General features: G+C 32.1%; 1 protein-coding gene across 1 annotated transcript in view; it reads right to left on the bottom strand.

Annotated features, from left to right (window-relative positions):
• SNX13 (sorting nexin 13) overlaps nt 1-16,115 on the bottom strand; it is a 126,290-nt gene that overhangs the window by 76,481 nt on the left and 33,694 nt on the right. The window contains 4 exon segments of the mRNA XM_023532497.1: nt 3,894-4,015; nt 5,101-5,190; nt 6,821-6,923; nt 10,355-10,467. Of these exon segments, the coding sequence (XP_023388265.1) occupies nt 3,894-4,015; nt 5,101-5,190; nt 6,821-6,923; nt 10,355-10,467 (428 nt within the window).

Below are 16,115 nucleotides of genomic sequence, written 5' to 3'. Positions count from 1 at the left end.
GAAATGTTTCACGCACATCATCTCATTTGCCCCTCACAACTCTAAGTCTGCTACAAGTATTAGTATTACTATTTTACTAATAGATGTTAAGAAATTTTCTTTTAAATATCCTATAACTTAATGGTATAGGCAGAATTATGATACAGATTTCCCAGGGCTTTCTGTCATAACATCTTATGTCATAGTATCTTATTTGAAGGGGGAATAAAAATATATGTTTTCAAAGATTCATCCCCTAAGGATCCAGCCTAATTCAAGCCCCAGTTCCACAAGGAGAACTCAAGAATGCTCTAGAAAGGTTTCCTTCCCCAAACTGCTGTCACAGGAACAAGCACTGTGCTAGTATTAACATAGGTGTGGTTGTTACAAAGTACTCTCTCAAATGTGATGTTGCTTATTCCTAACAACAATCTGATAAGTGCACATGGGTAATCCCTAAACTCAAAGAATTTATGTGATTTGCCCATTCAAGACCATAGAGATTAACAAATAATAGATCTAAAGATGAAAACCAAGACTTTTCTTCCTGTTATATCTCAAAATTAGCATTTCATTTTATGCTGATATTCTGTAATTATTTCCTCAAGGTGATGAATAAATATGAACACTAGAATTAAGTGGTTCTAAATTTCTTCTAGGTTCACAGACTCATTTTAAAAATGAAATCTATGGAACCACTCAATAGAAAAAAAAAAAAACATACAGCTTTAGACAGTTTTGCATACATTTTCATGACTTCATGAGCCCCTGGTTAAGAACCCTATACAAAATTATAACTTGAAGGACAGGGGCAATAACTTATGCTCCTGTCATATGCTTCACAGTGCGTAGCAGACAGCATGGAAGAAGGATTAAGAAGTATTCAAATGATTGTAAACAGACCTAATTTTCTTGATATTGGCTTTGGAAATAGTCACAGAGCCTCTATTAAGACATACATTTAGTAGCAATAAAAAAAAAAAAATGACAGGCAAAAATAAAGTCACTCACAGAGAAGGTACAATTATTGAGCCTTACTGTTTGCTGGAGGCTTTACTTCATATCCTTTTTGGCCTGAAAGCAGCCTCTAAAGCAGTTATCATCAGTCTTTTAGAAGATGAAACTAAGGCTCAAGAGAAGCTGATTAAGTTGCCCACAAACATAAGGCCAAGAGCAAAGCAAAGATATAAATTCAGGTCAGTCTAGGATGGAAGAAATCTGGCTCTTCCTGTAATAATCCAAATATTTAGCTTGATGGCATAGAATGTTACAGAAGGGAGAGAAAAAAAACACTTATGACATGAAGTTTTAAAAAAAGGTGACTGGGGATCAAAAATAAAGAACACATTCAAAGAGAAGAAAGAAAGGTGGGTGACTAAAACGAATAATCTAGAACATAAAATATGGGGTAGGGAATGGAGAGGAAGAAAGAACACTGGACTGTTCTAAAATCTGATTCTAATTCTTACTCTGTCCTCAACTCACCTGATAATCTTGGACTAGCCACTCAATCTTTCTGGACCTTAGCTTCCTAATGTGTGAAATTACAGCTGTTGGATGACATAAACTTAAATTTCTACACTCCTTCACAATTTCCAAAACATTTTCGCAAGTATTATTTTCATTACATTTCATGGAGCAGGAATTTTGTTTTTATTCACTGCTGTATCCACAGCACCAGGTTGGTACAAAGTAGGTGCAAAATATTAGCTGAACAGATGAATCTGATTCTGACAACAACCCTGTGAGGGACACAGAACAGGATAGGTAATATTATGTTTATTTTACATATGAGAAAAACCAAGGTTCAAACACTTTAAAATATGTGCTCACAGTTCCACAGCAAAGTGGTAGAGCAGGATGCAAATTCAAGTCTTCCAATTACTAATTTAAGGTTCCTTCCCGGTCTAAAATTTGTTATATTTTAATAAATTTTCAGTTAGTCAGATTCAAGAATAATGAACTCTTATTCTCATCCTTTTAAAGAATTCATTAGGATGGTATTACTATAGAAAGCAGTGAATGACTGATTCAGAAGAATGATTCTGAAAGAATACCTAATATTCAATAATGTTACATATATAAAAAAAGAAGATAAAATCTAATTTCTGACCTTCTTTGATTATACTTTATTATATTTTCTGTGTTCCACAGTGAGTTTACTCACTGTGCCTCTCTGCAAATTTTGCTGTTAATCATAGAGGGAAGGAGCTCAAATTTATTTAGACAAGGAAAGTTATTAATTAAACCATAAACCTTGTTGGGAGGCTTCCCTAATGACCTGAAGTTGAGGAACTAACCTCCTACTCTAAAGCTTAGGACCAAATGAGGTACAGGGGAAATGTCCTGACAGAACAGCATAAGCTGGAAACATCTATGTGCACAGAGTGTGTTGCAGAGTAAATTAAGCCTGAAACATCACTGGAGGCAAAAATGACAAAACTGAAGCTGTCCTACTCTGGGCACATCATGAGAAGGAAGGCTTCTTTGGAAAAGCAATAATGCTGGGAAAAATGAAGGCAGAAGGAAAAAGACCAAATATGAAAGGATTGACTCCATAAAAGAAGCCATAGGCACGAGTCTACAGAAGCTGAGCAGGGCTGTTGAGGACAGGACATGGTAGACATCACCCTTTCACAGGGCCCTCAGGAGTCAGAGCCCACTTAGAAGCAAAGCAGTTACACACACGACAGAGAAAAAAACACTGAGGGCAGAGATCTATTTTCCAAGACTCTCAAAAGTACAAGATTGTATTTCAAGAACCAAAGTGGAAAAGAGGAGGGGTTGGCTAGAAAATAACTCCTTCAGATTTGAGGGCACTCATGGCTAAGGCATGAAACCTCGTGCTTTGAGGCTACAGGACAGCAGGAAAATCTTTGTGTGTTGGGAAGCAAAATCTTTTGATTAAAAATAAAAAAGACTGCAAACTTATACAAACATAAAATCCTTGCTTTCAAAAATAAATAATTTCTGGATATGAAATGCCACCTCCTAAAATCAGTACTTTAAGAATACAAAAATATTTTGTCATATGGAGGTAGTATATAAGTGGGTATTTCCTAAAGCAAAATCATCAAAATAACTTCTCTTCTAAAACTAAATAAATAAGTGTAATATTGTCCACTGACTCGTGTTCCTTTGGTTTCTCCTCCCTCTAAGGACTTCCATTAAACATGTGCCAAAAGTAAGAACAGTTTATACAAAAACTAATTTCCATAGCACTCAAATAAAACAGAATATCTGGATAAGAGGGTAAATAAATTATCAATAAATGGGGTGAAAAACTTTGAAAAGTCATGACTGGACCCAGAGGAAGAAACAAACATACAGATTGAGAGAAGAGGGCTTAATTAAGATAAACATTCTGTAAATGTAAAGGATAAATTTAAAGGAGTAATTTAAAGGTATTTAGGTCTCTAGTTCTATAATCTGACTTATCTCGCAATAATAATCTACCATTCTACTTACCTTTTAATACAGCTGACCTTTCAACTCAATGGTTTGAATTGCACTAGCTTCACTTATATGCAGATTTTTAAAAATAAGTTCATAGAGTACTGTAACATTTCTTCGATTTTCTTAACATTTTTTGTCCAACTTACTTTACTGTAAAAATGCAGTATATAATAAATTTAATATATAAATATGTTAACCATTTGCTTATGTTGTTGGTAAGATTGCAGGTCAACAATAGGCTTTAGTAGTTAAGGTTTGGAGGAGTCAAAAGTTACATGTGAATTTTTGAATGCACGGGGTCGGAGTCCCAATCCCTGTGTTGTTCAAAGGTCAACTGCAGTTAATTTTCTTCTCCCGTTTAAAAGTTATTTTCCTTCTCCCGTTTAAAAGTTATTTTCCTTCTTGGTACAAATGATATATTTAAATTTTTCTGCAGAAATATAATTCAGTTACCTTACCTAGTCGCGAACTGAATGAGTGCATTTTGAAGAGTCTGCCTAATTTCAAGAAGAAAAGATTCATCATCACTTAGTGTATAATACCAATACTGGACATAATCTCTCAAGGAAAACTGGATAACCTAAAACAAGAATGTTGGGGGGAAAATACAACTATTTAGAATTTAAAAAGTAACAGTAGCAAACACAAACAGTAGAAAATCTAAAAGGATGATTTGCCAGTTGATATTTACTCTCTATGCACTAAACTGTGGTGGTAAATAATTGCCTTCATAAAATAAGCATCAATATGCCAAAAATCATTTCAAAACTTTTAAAATTATTTTGGTATCCCAAGTCATACATTGACATATTTTTTAAAAATTAAAGAGTTATCTATGGCCAAGTCCACCACAAATTCATAAAAACAGAACATGAAGAAAAAGTAAATTTTCAATGCTATAAATATAATGAAGAGTTTAAATCAGTTTAATAAAATAAGATGCAAAGTAATGCCAATAGATCCTAATTCTCAAAAAGAAAACCATTTTTCCAAGATTATACCATCAGATTCATTGCAGCCAAACTACAAAAGTGACATAGTTCACTTAATTCTAATGCCTTTGATACTGCCAATAGTATTGTTAGCCAATAGCAAATAATATAACTTAATGTATAAAGTTTTTGTAAATCAGATAAACCCAGCCTAAATATAAATTCGTCTATAAAGTAAATGTTAGAATTTTAAAGTACACGTTATTTACAATAATCTATATAATCAAACAAACATCAGTGAAAAATATTTTGGAGAAAATAATTTTTTTAATTCGAAATTTTTAATGTTGTTGAATCAAAGCAGGTATATCCATTTAAAATAGTAATAAAAACTAGGATGGAAAAATGTCTGATTTACAAAACCACTAAGTTTATTCATCAGCTGAAGAATAACACTTTAACTATAAAATAATTAAAAACATTATTGAATGTGTCAGTAAAAAGGTTTTTTTCTTCTAAATGCAAATTCAATCAAAAGTCTTTAATATTAAGTCAAACGCCTCATTATATATTAGTTCATAAATAAGGCATCTTTTAAAGTATAGAATCCAAGGATAGCACTATAATGCACTTCCAGAATATTACATAAATAGCAAAACTATTTCTTAATATTTTCAAAAGAAATACACCTAGCACACAATATAAAATTCAAATACCACATACTGAAACTCACTTGCTGGAGAGGTTCATCAATTATATTGGCACCCGTCAATCTTCTATCAATCTTTATAGTTCTGGCTTCCCGTTTCATTTCTTCTAAGCACTTAAAGAAAACCATCACATCTTACTGCATAGTTTTCTTGATTTAAAATCTCTGTAGTTTACTTACTGTCATTATCTTCAAGTAAATAAATAACCTTATTTTTTGAGACTCTAATATAAACGAAACACTATTTCTCAAATTAATAAAACTACACATCTAGGAAAAAATATTAACTTCGAAAATTTACTAAATCAGCAATTATTTAGAATGTGAGAAAACTGAAAATATACAGATGTATTTTTACCATATTTCAAAGCCATAAGTTAGTGTTTCAAGTGAGTTAAATTATGAATTTTCTCTATTAAAAGCTCTCCCTCTTCCCTTTCCCCATGCCTAGCCCAAGACAGAAGAATACTGGCTGCCAAATGAATATATTTTTAACTGATTTTATTTAGAGATAATTTTTAGCAACTAAAAAAAATCAATTTCTCTCTTTCTCTGTAGTCTTCAGAAAGATCAGTGACCTGGAAATAGGATGAAAAGTCATGTGACACCCTTTAATTAAAAATACAAACCAAAGCAAGTGCAAGCATGCAAGCACATGTGTGCGTGCGCACGTGCACGTACACACACACACACGTGCATGCATGTGCTTCATGTTGTAACATGCAACCTCAGATTTTTTTCACAAAACATGCTTATGTCATTTGAGAAAAGCAAATCAAAACCTCCATTTTTTATACCACCTACTAAAAAAATAGATTATAAAGACTTAATCAGTCTTGATTAGAATTTATTACTGTTTGAGGTCTTAATCACTCAAATGAATGGAAACTATGGATGGCTAAGAAATGATTCAAAAAAAAGAAAAGGTTCATTTCCTTAGAAAGTTTTGTGAGCATACTCAAAGAATACATACTAGTGTGAGTCCTAAATGAGGACAAAGTCTCAGTTTAAAAGAATTAGAAAAAAATTATTTATCAATATGAAAGTCAGTAGGATAGAATGTTAATTTCAGTAATGTAAAGTAATACTTTATATATTACTTTCTCTACATCTCCTACAAACTGGACAAGGTAATTGTGAAGTTAAGTCCCTATCAAGTCCAGACCATTTGTCTCTCTATGAAAATGTGAAACCATCTCAAACCCACAAGAACTGAAGGCAATGCAAATCTTAAGTCTACCTATAGTACTCAATTCCAATTTTATTTATAAAATATGACTAAAAAAAAGAATAGAAAAATAGCAACATCCAATATGACATAAAATTGGCCCTAAATTATTAAAATTATAGATATAGCCTAACTGCAAGCTATATTTTTCAAGTGAGTCAAAGAAAAAGTACCCATTTTTCCCTCTCTGGTTCCCATTCAATTTATTTCATTCAAAACAGTATATTCATTGACACAAATCATACATGTAATGCTTTCAAATTCTAAGATAGCAGGAAAAAAAATCACATTTCTGTCTTTCCCTCAAATTTGCATTACCACTTTTTAATATTTAACATTAAGTTTACAAAGTAATCTTTTAAAATGCATTTTTAAAGCATGATCAGAAAGTCTCTCAAAAATTTAAAGTGAGCATTAGTAAATTATAAGAAAATCTGCAAAGACATATAGATGGCCACATTATCATCCTTGTACAGAATAGGACTTTGAGGTTTCACATTCCTTTACCCTATTTACCTTGGGAATTCCAGTTGATGTTGGAGGAAGAAATGAGTGTTCACACTGCTCTAGGTACTTCTCTGAGCTTGTTTTTCCAAACAGGAGAGTAACCACAAAACCTCTGAAAAAAAATTTAATTACAGATATAAAAACAAAATTTTACACATAATTTAATGCATCTATTATTAAATATATTTTTCAGATTTAATAGACAGATTTTGCTATGTTCTGAAGTTTAAAATAACTATAAACATTTGTGAATTTATACAATAACTCCTTTCAAAGTTTTCATCCAGTATATTTCATTAAAAAAATCTCAGGCAGTATTTTCAAACATTAGGAAAATCGACCCTCATTAAATAAGTAGGCTGGCTAATAACCAAGGACAAAGACAACTAAAATCTAAATCTATAGCTTAATTACATATCTTTGTTGTTAACTAATTAACATGAGATATTAATATAACTTGTCACTATGAATACAGAATAAACAAAGGCTATACAGGGAAAAAGTGATCCAATTTATAATTTATTTGAAATAAGCCTGGAACTAAAAGAAGAAAATTAGTCCAGTATGATAAACACTGGTTTAGAACTGTTTCACTATAATTATTGACTAATTGCTATCAATATTTCATATATTTAAAATTTACCAATTAAATCTAAGTACTACTTAGGAAATCTATAAAAAAAGAAAATTGAATTTTAATTTTATAATGATCTTATAGTAATCTTACAGTGATTCAAAGTTTGTAGTGACAAAAAAAGAACAGTAAAAAATTAATTGTGGTCAGCCTCAATACTGAAAGGAAGATTCTTAAGGTTCCCTGCTTCTTGTGGCTCTGCCATTACACTGTTCTTCAGCACAGGCATCAGAAAAGCAGGGAGGAGGGCGAAAAACAGATAAAATCAAATCAGCTCATGTCATCAATTGTTAAAAAGGCCGGCCTCAGATTATCAGTAGATTTCACCTACTGATATTATTATAATATCTGATATTATTACTAGGAATCAAGTTGGCTCTGTATTTCAGTTTGACCTGGTTATAAGCACATTTATAGACACAATAAAATGCTTATATTAACAATGTGTTCCTAAAAGTATCATCATGAAAGAGACTGATAAAATACTAACCTTTGCATAACCAAACATAACAGAATGCCATTAAATAACACATAATGTGGTATGCCAAAAGAAAAACCGAAAAAAAAAAAAATGAAAACAAAAATCTCTGCATGGTATTCTTTCCAAAAGTATTCTTATACTAGAAAATAAGGGATTAGCTTTGGCTCTAAGAAAAAAATACACATTCTCCCACGTTATAGATAGGTAAACTACAGAACTTAGCACCTTAAGTTTTATTAGCAAAAAGTAAAAAAGTAGTTTCTCTAGAAAAATGTATTGTCTCAAACTTGCATTTTAAATTAAGAAAAAGAACATATCTTTAAAAACTTACACAATAAAAAACACACTAAAACTAAGAAATTATTTAATTATATGAAATGTTTTTACTTGAGATTGATATTTAAAAGCCTATTTTTACTTTTAAAATTCATAAGGCATTAAGCCATACTAAGTTACATTAAAGAAGGGATAATCATTCCTCGTAATTAGAGCCAAAATAATAAAAAGATTTAACTCAAGAATTAAGGTACTCAGTGACCATAACTGAACAACGTAGGAGTGCTTAATTAACTAATCTCCATGAGATAATTTTGCTAGTATATAAGTAGAAGACCTTTACCCTTTACTGTGGCTGTGAGTTTCACTGGGATCAACAGTCTGGAACACATCATCAGATCAATTTATGACACAGAATGAACTTGGAATTTCAGATCCTACCATGTGACTCAATATTATCTAAAGAGATTTTAGTAGCGCTCTCACACCCTCGAATATCCCATCTTATCTAAAAATTTCTACAGAACTTTACAACTATGCAAAAATTTTTTGAAAATCATTCTTTGATAAATTAGCACATTCAAAAAAGGAACAACAAAGATTCCTGTGACTTTGAAATGAATGGACTCATCACCCTTCTCTCTTTCCCAAATGTTATATGAAAGTCTATTCTAAAAGAAATAATGCTCCACCTCTTCCATCTTCTGAGCATTCCTAGGGCTCTCCGACCTTCATCTATAAAGCTGTGATTTACTCTCTCTCTGAAGTCCTTCACTTTTGCTAAGGGCTTATTCAATTAGTGAAATAGAAGAAATCTTGCCTTTCAAAGAAACATCTCAAGACAATCTCCTTTACAATCAATAAAAGCAGCCATGACCATATGGGGGAGAGGTGCATCTACCACAGCTCTGGCCTGAATTTGTGACTAAAGAGTGTAATTTAGGAAGCCAAATGGTTGCAGACCTGTAGTCTTCAATCTTTATAATCAAAGATATTCAGAACTCCATTTATCTGACTCCTACCACTTATTTCTTAATTGTTCCAATATGCAATATCCCATCCAAGCAATTCTAATGAAAACACTAAATTTAAAATAAAAAGTAGTTTTATAAATAGTCCTTAAAGTAGCTGCTCAATTTAATTAATTCTCACTTGTTCAACAATCGGTGGGTACACTCCCTACAAAAATGTCTACGCATAATTTTCAAACCCATATCCTGAAAGAGGTAATAGTTAGTAGATATATTTACAACCTGCCCCTTTGGTGTCTTATACAGTCTCTTATGCCACAGTTTATATATGCTATTCAATCCAGCTAAGTCCTCTAAACCTATAAGCTCAAACAACTCCTCCAAATTTGGGAACTTCAAAAGTTTTTTTTTTTTTAAAGAACTCAATGGTATTTGTTCCACAAACAATTACATAAATGTATCATACACACACACACACACACATATTAACAAGAAAATACTAATTTCAGTTAAACTACCTTGGTTAAAGTATGTAAACCACAAACATCTCTTTTGTCAATACATTCTCTTACATATAATTCACATCTGATACCAAATGCTCTGCATAGGAAGTTATACGAACTCATGACTGAAACCTCTCTTATAAAGGTTTATCAATCAATGCAAGGTAAAAAGCAAAACATTGTAAACCAAATAACCAAGTAGAGAAAACTGCAAAATGAGGTGTTTGGATTTTCTAAAACAAAATGACAGCATTTACTAAGGGAAATAATTAACATTATTGTCTGAAGTCTAAACAATGACACAATATCTTACTGTAAACCTTGATGCATCATCTCAATATAACTTAATATTATCATAGATAAGGCAACGTCAACTTTAAAAGAGGAATAACACTGAAACAAATAAAATATCTTTTAACTTTTCTTTTGCCACAGAGAAGTTTATGTCATTGAAAATTGAAATTTTATTTTTAAAGATGACTAACCACATTTCTAGTACAAATAACAACCATCACCATTTTTATTTCTATAGGTATTTTTATTTTTAAACTTTGGTAAAAACAATTTGTAAAAACAGTAATCATAAATAAATCATACTTTCATTTCTCTTGGTCATTTGTTTCAATTTTGAACAAAACATGACATATGAATTATAAAATTATCATTGAGTATACTCACCCACTCACAAAGCAGAGGATATAAAATGCCAAATAAAATATTACGAAGGGTCCAAAGGTTATTAGAGAAAGGACAATGCCAAGGCTTCCCCATCCCCATATGGATAAACTGGTCTGAAATAAAACAAAAAAATTAAATTCTCTTTAAGTAAATATGAATTAGAAAAGACTCAACTAAGCTTTTACATAGTTTTAAATTTCACCTTTTTTACATTTATAACATTGTTTCAATAACTGCTAAAATGTTTACTTTTGAAAATGTTAAGTACGCTTTTGGAAATTTATCTCCAAGAAACAATATACAAAATCTGTATGTAGAAAGAGGTTATAGAACATCAGCAATGGATTTTTAAAATCTAGTGAAAATGTAAAGGTATAACAAGAAATAGACAAGTTGCTGAATGATACGCTGGCACGAGAAGTGATAACAAAGAATTTATATACACAAAAGCATATATGAAATGTAGACCATAAAACTGTGCTTATTTAGAATATTTCATTTTAAAACTAGGTACCAACATAACTACAGTATGGCAAAACATGTTTTAAAAATTAAAATTTCAAGGTAAGAAATCCTTATCTCATCAAAATTACATTGTTCTTTTATTAAAATTGTGTGAAGTTTTTAAAATTATAATTGCAAAACTCTCAACTTCCAGTTACCAAAATTTACCAAGAACTCAACGAAAAAAATCTCCAAAAATTCTCCATCATTAAAAATAAACAAAAAAAAAACCTGTTTTGTTTAGAATTTTGCTGTATTATCTAATAAAAATACTCCTTTTAATGAAGGCAAACTGGATTTTAGCAATTTAAGTCATTATGAATAAATAAAAGTACTCAATTCAACAAGTTCTAACATCCATCTGCCTTGTACTGTGAGGTATACAAAGTGAGCATTTGTCCCACTCCTGCCATCAAGGAGCACAGAGAAGAATGTCTTAAAGGAAAGAAACAGACACTGAACTAAAAGAAAATAATAGAGAGCATTATAAGATGCTAAACTGAACAAAATTAATGACCAAAAAGCCATAGACTACACAATAAGTGTTGTGGATTATGAAAGGACAGTTGTATTCATTCATTCATTCATTCATTCATTCATTCACAAGTCATTGACTGCTTCCTATGTGCTGTAAGCTCAAGGTGCTGGGGAAACCGCAATGAATAAAACATATCCTCATTAAGTCTATGCTCTAGTAAGGGGAGAAAGATAAGCATACCTTCATAAATTTACATATTCTCATAAGTTTACATTCCAGAAAGGGAAAAAACGACAAATAAGTGAGTCTTCCTAGCCTAAAATAATATTTTCCATTTATTTAATCTTCTTTTATGTCACTCAGTGTTTTGTTTTTTTTTTCCCCTTCTTCAATATAAGAAAACTATACAGGCACAACTCTCATTCGTTTCTATTTTTATTATCCTCTTTTCTCATCCAGGACACTCTCATCTTTTTAACCTGAGGACAGAAGGAATGCTGATGAAGTTTCTGCTCTGCCCTCATGATCTCCCCCCTGAATCGGCTGGGGATACCATTTCACCTCACAGAAGTGGTCTCCTCTGACTTATTTCTAAGAGCTAACAGTAGGCCATAGTGATTTAGAATAAAGCACAGAGCAGTCCAGTTCCTCTGACAATACTTCTGCTGAACATCCAGTACCTGATCCACACTACGGCACTGCCAGGTGCTCAACTATGGGAAACAGATGCTATTTCCCAAGATTCATTTGAAATCTTATCCAATGACTTCCCCTCAAAAGAGTTCTCGTAAACTCTCAGGAAAGCGGAAAGCAGACTATGACCCAGATACTTTATTCAACCTACCCCCTCCGGTGATATTTGATCTAATATTAGCACTATTACCCTTTCTTTACAGAGTTAGATTTATGCTTGCTAATCAGTTTTTCAAAGCTAAACAACTTATTAAGGATATATTCAGATATATTCAAAGGTTTTAAAAATAAAACCAAGCAAGTGGTTATCTCTGGGGATACAGGAAGGGAGCACACAACTGAAGAAAAATACACAGGGGGATTCTCAAAACCTCAGCAGTGTTCTATTTTTTAACCCGGTGTTTGCTTTAAACTGCATAAATGTTTTACTCTGTTTGAATCTATCTTCTACAATTAAAGAAATTTTCAAAGAAGAATTACAATTAGTCAATTAGTTACTATGGGGAAGATTATTTAATGCAGCAATTAGTTAACAAGGGGGAGACGCTCAATTGCCTAAAATCTTGTTTTCAGAACCTTACAAGTCCTTACATATTCATGTGAAAATGGTAGCAAAATCACCCAATATAAATTCTTATTCATTCAACAAATATTTTGAATACCTACAATGTATGAGGTGGTAGTGATTTAACAGCAAACAAAACAGACATTACTATTACATTAAAAAAAAAAATCTACAAGACCTTTTCCTTAAGTTTGAAATTTTTATATCTCAGAGACCAATAAAATTAAACATTTCCAATCAAGCAAATCAGGTGCTCATTTGCTTTGAAAGTAATCTCTTAGAATAGTTAACTTCAAATATTAAACTATTCCTTGAAACAGAACAGTGAATTGTCTAAAAATAAGAAAGTTTTATGTTATTCTTAGTGTTCCCATATATATAATTGGCTGATATTACAATCTGATTATTTGGTAAGATTAAGAAAAACATTTGACCTAATGTTATTTAAAACTCTCATGTTCCAATTATTTCCTAATATGATACAGGACGATAAAATTTAGGATAATTTTATACTATGTCGGGAACCTTTTACTAATTCGAAGAGGTATTACTTCAAGAGTTGACTTAAAATGAAAGTCAAAAAATAGAAAAAAATCTACATTACAGGTTTACATTAAAATAATCCTTGATATATTACCACTTTTTGCTCTACATATAATAAACACTGAAATATCCACACTGGCTATTGCTCTAGAATCACTGAGCCACCCACCATGAGGTGAAAGAAACTTTCAAGATCATCTACTGCAGCCATTTAGGTTCTTAACTGCAGATTATTAAAATGCAGATTCTGATCCAGTATGTCTGGGTTAAGGTCTGTGATTCTTTCATTTCTAACAAGCTACCAGAACTGTTCAGAACAAAGGAAAATTACAAATTTATAATTCTCCTTAAATTAACTTCTAGGTCCACAAAACTTTATTCACAATACTATAATCCAAAAAGCTGTGAAAACTTAAACTGTACCAAGCATTCCACATACCCTATCATTAACTTGTCAGAACTTACCAAGTGATCAAGACATAGCATAGTGCTCAAAAAATGTGGACTCTGGAGTTAGACTTATCTGCATGCAAATCATACCTTTGCTATTTATAAGCTGTGTAACCACTACATGCTTCCATTTCTTCACCTATGTCATATGGTTGTGGTGGGGAGTAAATAAGTCCATGGTCCAGTGGTCAAATTTTTAGCTTAATCACTACTATTATTCCTAGTTAACAACAGAGAAACAAAGGCACAGAGAAGTTTTTAAAAACTGCCCAAAGTCACACAACTAGTAGGTATAAGAGTGAGAACTGATCCTGAGCAAAACCTGACTCCTTAATAAACCTTACAATCTGTCAGCTGACAAATGCCTGAAAAGTCACAGTAAGAAAAAAATACTCAAATCATACATGTGTTTTCTTTTATCTGAATATTAATCAGCTTAATATGCCACCTGAGAAATTAGTCAGAAAACTACTTGTAATGAATGTAAAAAATCCCAAGTCCGAATATAAAGTATATAATTTTTATTGTTAGACAATCAGTTTATCCATGTATACCCTACACAAACGGAAAAATTGGGGGTTTCAAAGAGTGGCAATATTTTAGTGTGACGAGATAACTGCATGTATTGGTTTGGCCAAAAGCACAGGGCCAAAGACATAAAAAATGACCTCTGCTGTCAAGAAGCTTAAGAATCAAAAAATGACAATGCAAAGGTTCGTATATGGATCCTGACAATAGAAAGCAAGTGGATATATTTTACTTTATGATATTTTATGCCTATCAAGTCATACTGACATTTATCTCATTTGATCCTCACAGACTTTTATAGGAAAGGTACTATAACAGAGTACTAAGAACACAGAGTAAGAAACGATAGGTTTCAGTTTACCGCTAAATTTCTGTGTAACCTCTGTAAATTTCTGTGTAACCTCTTTTTCATCCAAAATTTCCATTAGCACAATGAGGGAGCTGAACTGTGAGATCAACGCTCAAGTCAAGTCTAGTCATAGTGTTAGGTAGCTAGTCAGACATGAGCAACAGGGAGGAACAAAGGAATAGGGGTCCAGCCTAGAGACCGCCCAAAGAACACCCCAACGGTGTTAGAATTCTGAGTAAGCACATGCATACTAGGCAAAGAGTTATATAGCAGCCAAGTATCAATCAAAATGACCTCACTTGTCAATCACCTAAGAACGCCTTTGGAATCACCCATCTCAGCCCAAAGATAATGCAGACATTCCCACTTCGGGGGTCTTTGTGTTTGTTGTTGTTACAGCGCTCTGTTACAGCTCTTCTTCTCACCCCTATTAAGTTACCTAGTGAGGATGACTAAAGACCAGTGATACGATACAAGTTTGCAATCCAGCTATTGAACCGGGAGGGACAGATCGCCTATGAAAAGAGTAAACATCGCAATCAACTACCCTTGTCTTCAAGCTAGCTAACTTCCCAGTCGGCAAAGATAACGGCCACTGGATACCTGCAGGTTTTTCTTCCTTCTCACAACTGGGTGTGCCCAAAATAATTATATTATACACATATATACACACATACTGCCCCCTCTATGTATTTTTACCTCTTTGGTAATAGAGCCCTCTCCTTTATAACAGAAGTCTATTTTCAACTTTTATACAGTTTTGAGAAAGAATTATGTACATATATGTAGGTGGTTACCTGGACAAACTCTTCATTTTTTAAGTTAGAGAAGTAATCACAGACTACCAGATAATTAGAATTCCCAGCTCTCAGTGATAAAGAAAATACAAGAAAACAAACAAAAGCTACAATGAATCCAGTGTTTTTTAAACTAGATTCTATAATTTACAAAATATTTGTATAGTTTGAAAGAGTAGATAAATTCATAATATTTATTCGTTTATTTAGGATACAAACTAAGTTAGGCTGCAGACTCCCCGCCCCACTCCCATAGCCGTACTAAGGTAATCACTGAATTAGAGACTAGAAGCAACCCCAATATTGAAAAAAAAGATCCTATTTACTGAATGTTTTCCTTATCCAAGAAAAATAATAAAGTTTTTAAAATGTGAAGGGGGCAACAGCAAAGAACAATCCTAACAGGCTTCCGATAAATACTCAAAGCCTCAAATTGCAAAACTGCTTTTACCAAGGTTTTGTGAATTCCTGATAAAAGGTCTACTAGTAGATACACAAGACTAAAATACATAAAATATATAAAAAGAGCTTTTTAGAAACTGTATTTTTCTCATGCCTTAATAACTTTCAAGAAATATATTTTTTTAATTATAAACTTTCAATCAATTAAAAAGAAAAAACAGATTATTTTCCTTATAAATGTTTCCATCTGACAGATAAAGGCATGTGTGTATATATATGTCTCATTTCTAAACAAATATGTATACATGTATATATTACATACAAAAAAGTATTCCCTTAAAAATAAATGGTTAAAGCAGAAAATTTAAAAGTACCAAAGACAGTTAACTTTCTAATTATGTGAACTAACAGATTCCATCACAGAATTGGCATCAGAAAGTACTTATTCTTTG

The sequence above is a fragment of the Pteropus vampyrus genome, unplaced genomic scaffold (genome assembly GCF_000151845.1).
Source record: "Pteropus vampyrus isolate Shadow unplaced genomic scaffold, Pvam_2.0 Scaffold4, whole genome shotgun sequence".
Lineage (NCBI taxonomy): Eukaryota > Metazoa > Chordata > Mammalia > Chiroptera > Pteropodidae > Pteropus > Pteropus vampyrus.
The sequence above is the reverse complement of the archived record's forward strand: the minus strand, read 5'-3'. Positions and strand labels throughout refer to the sequence as shown.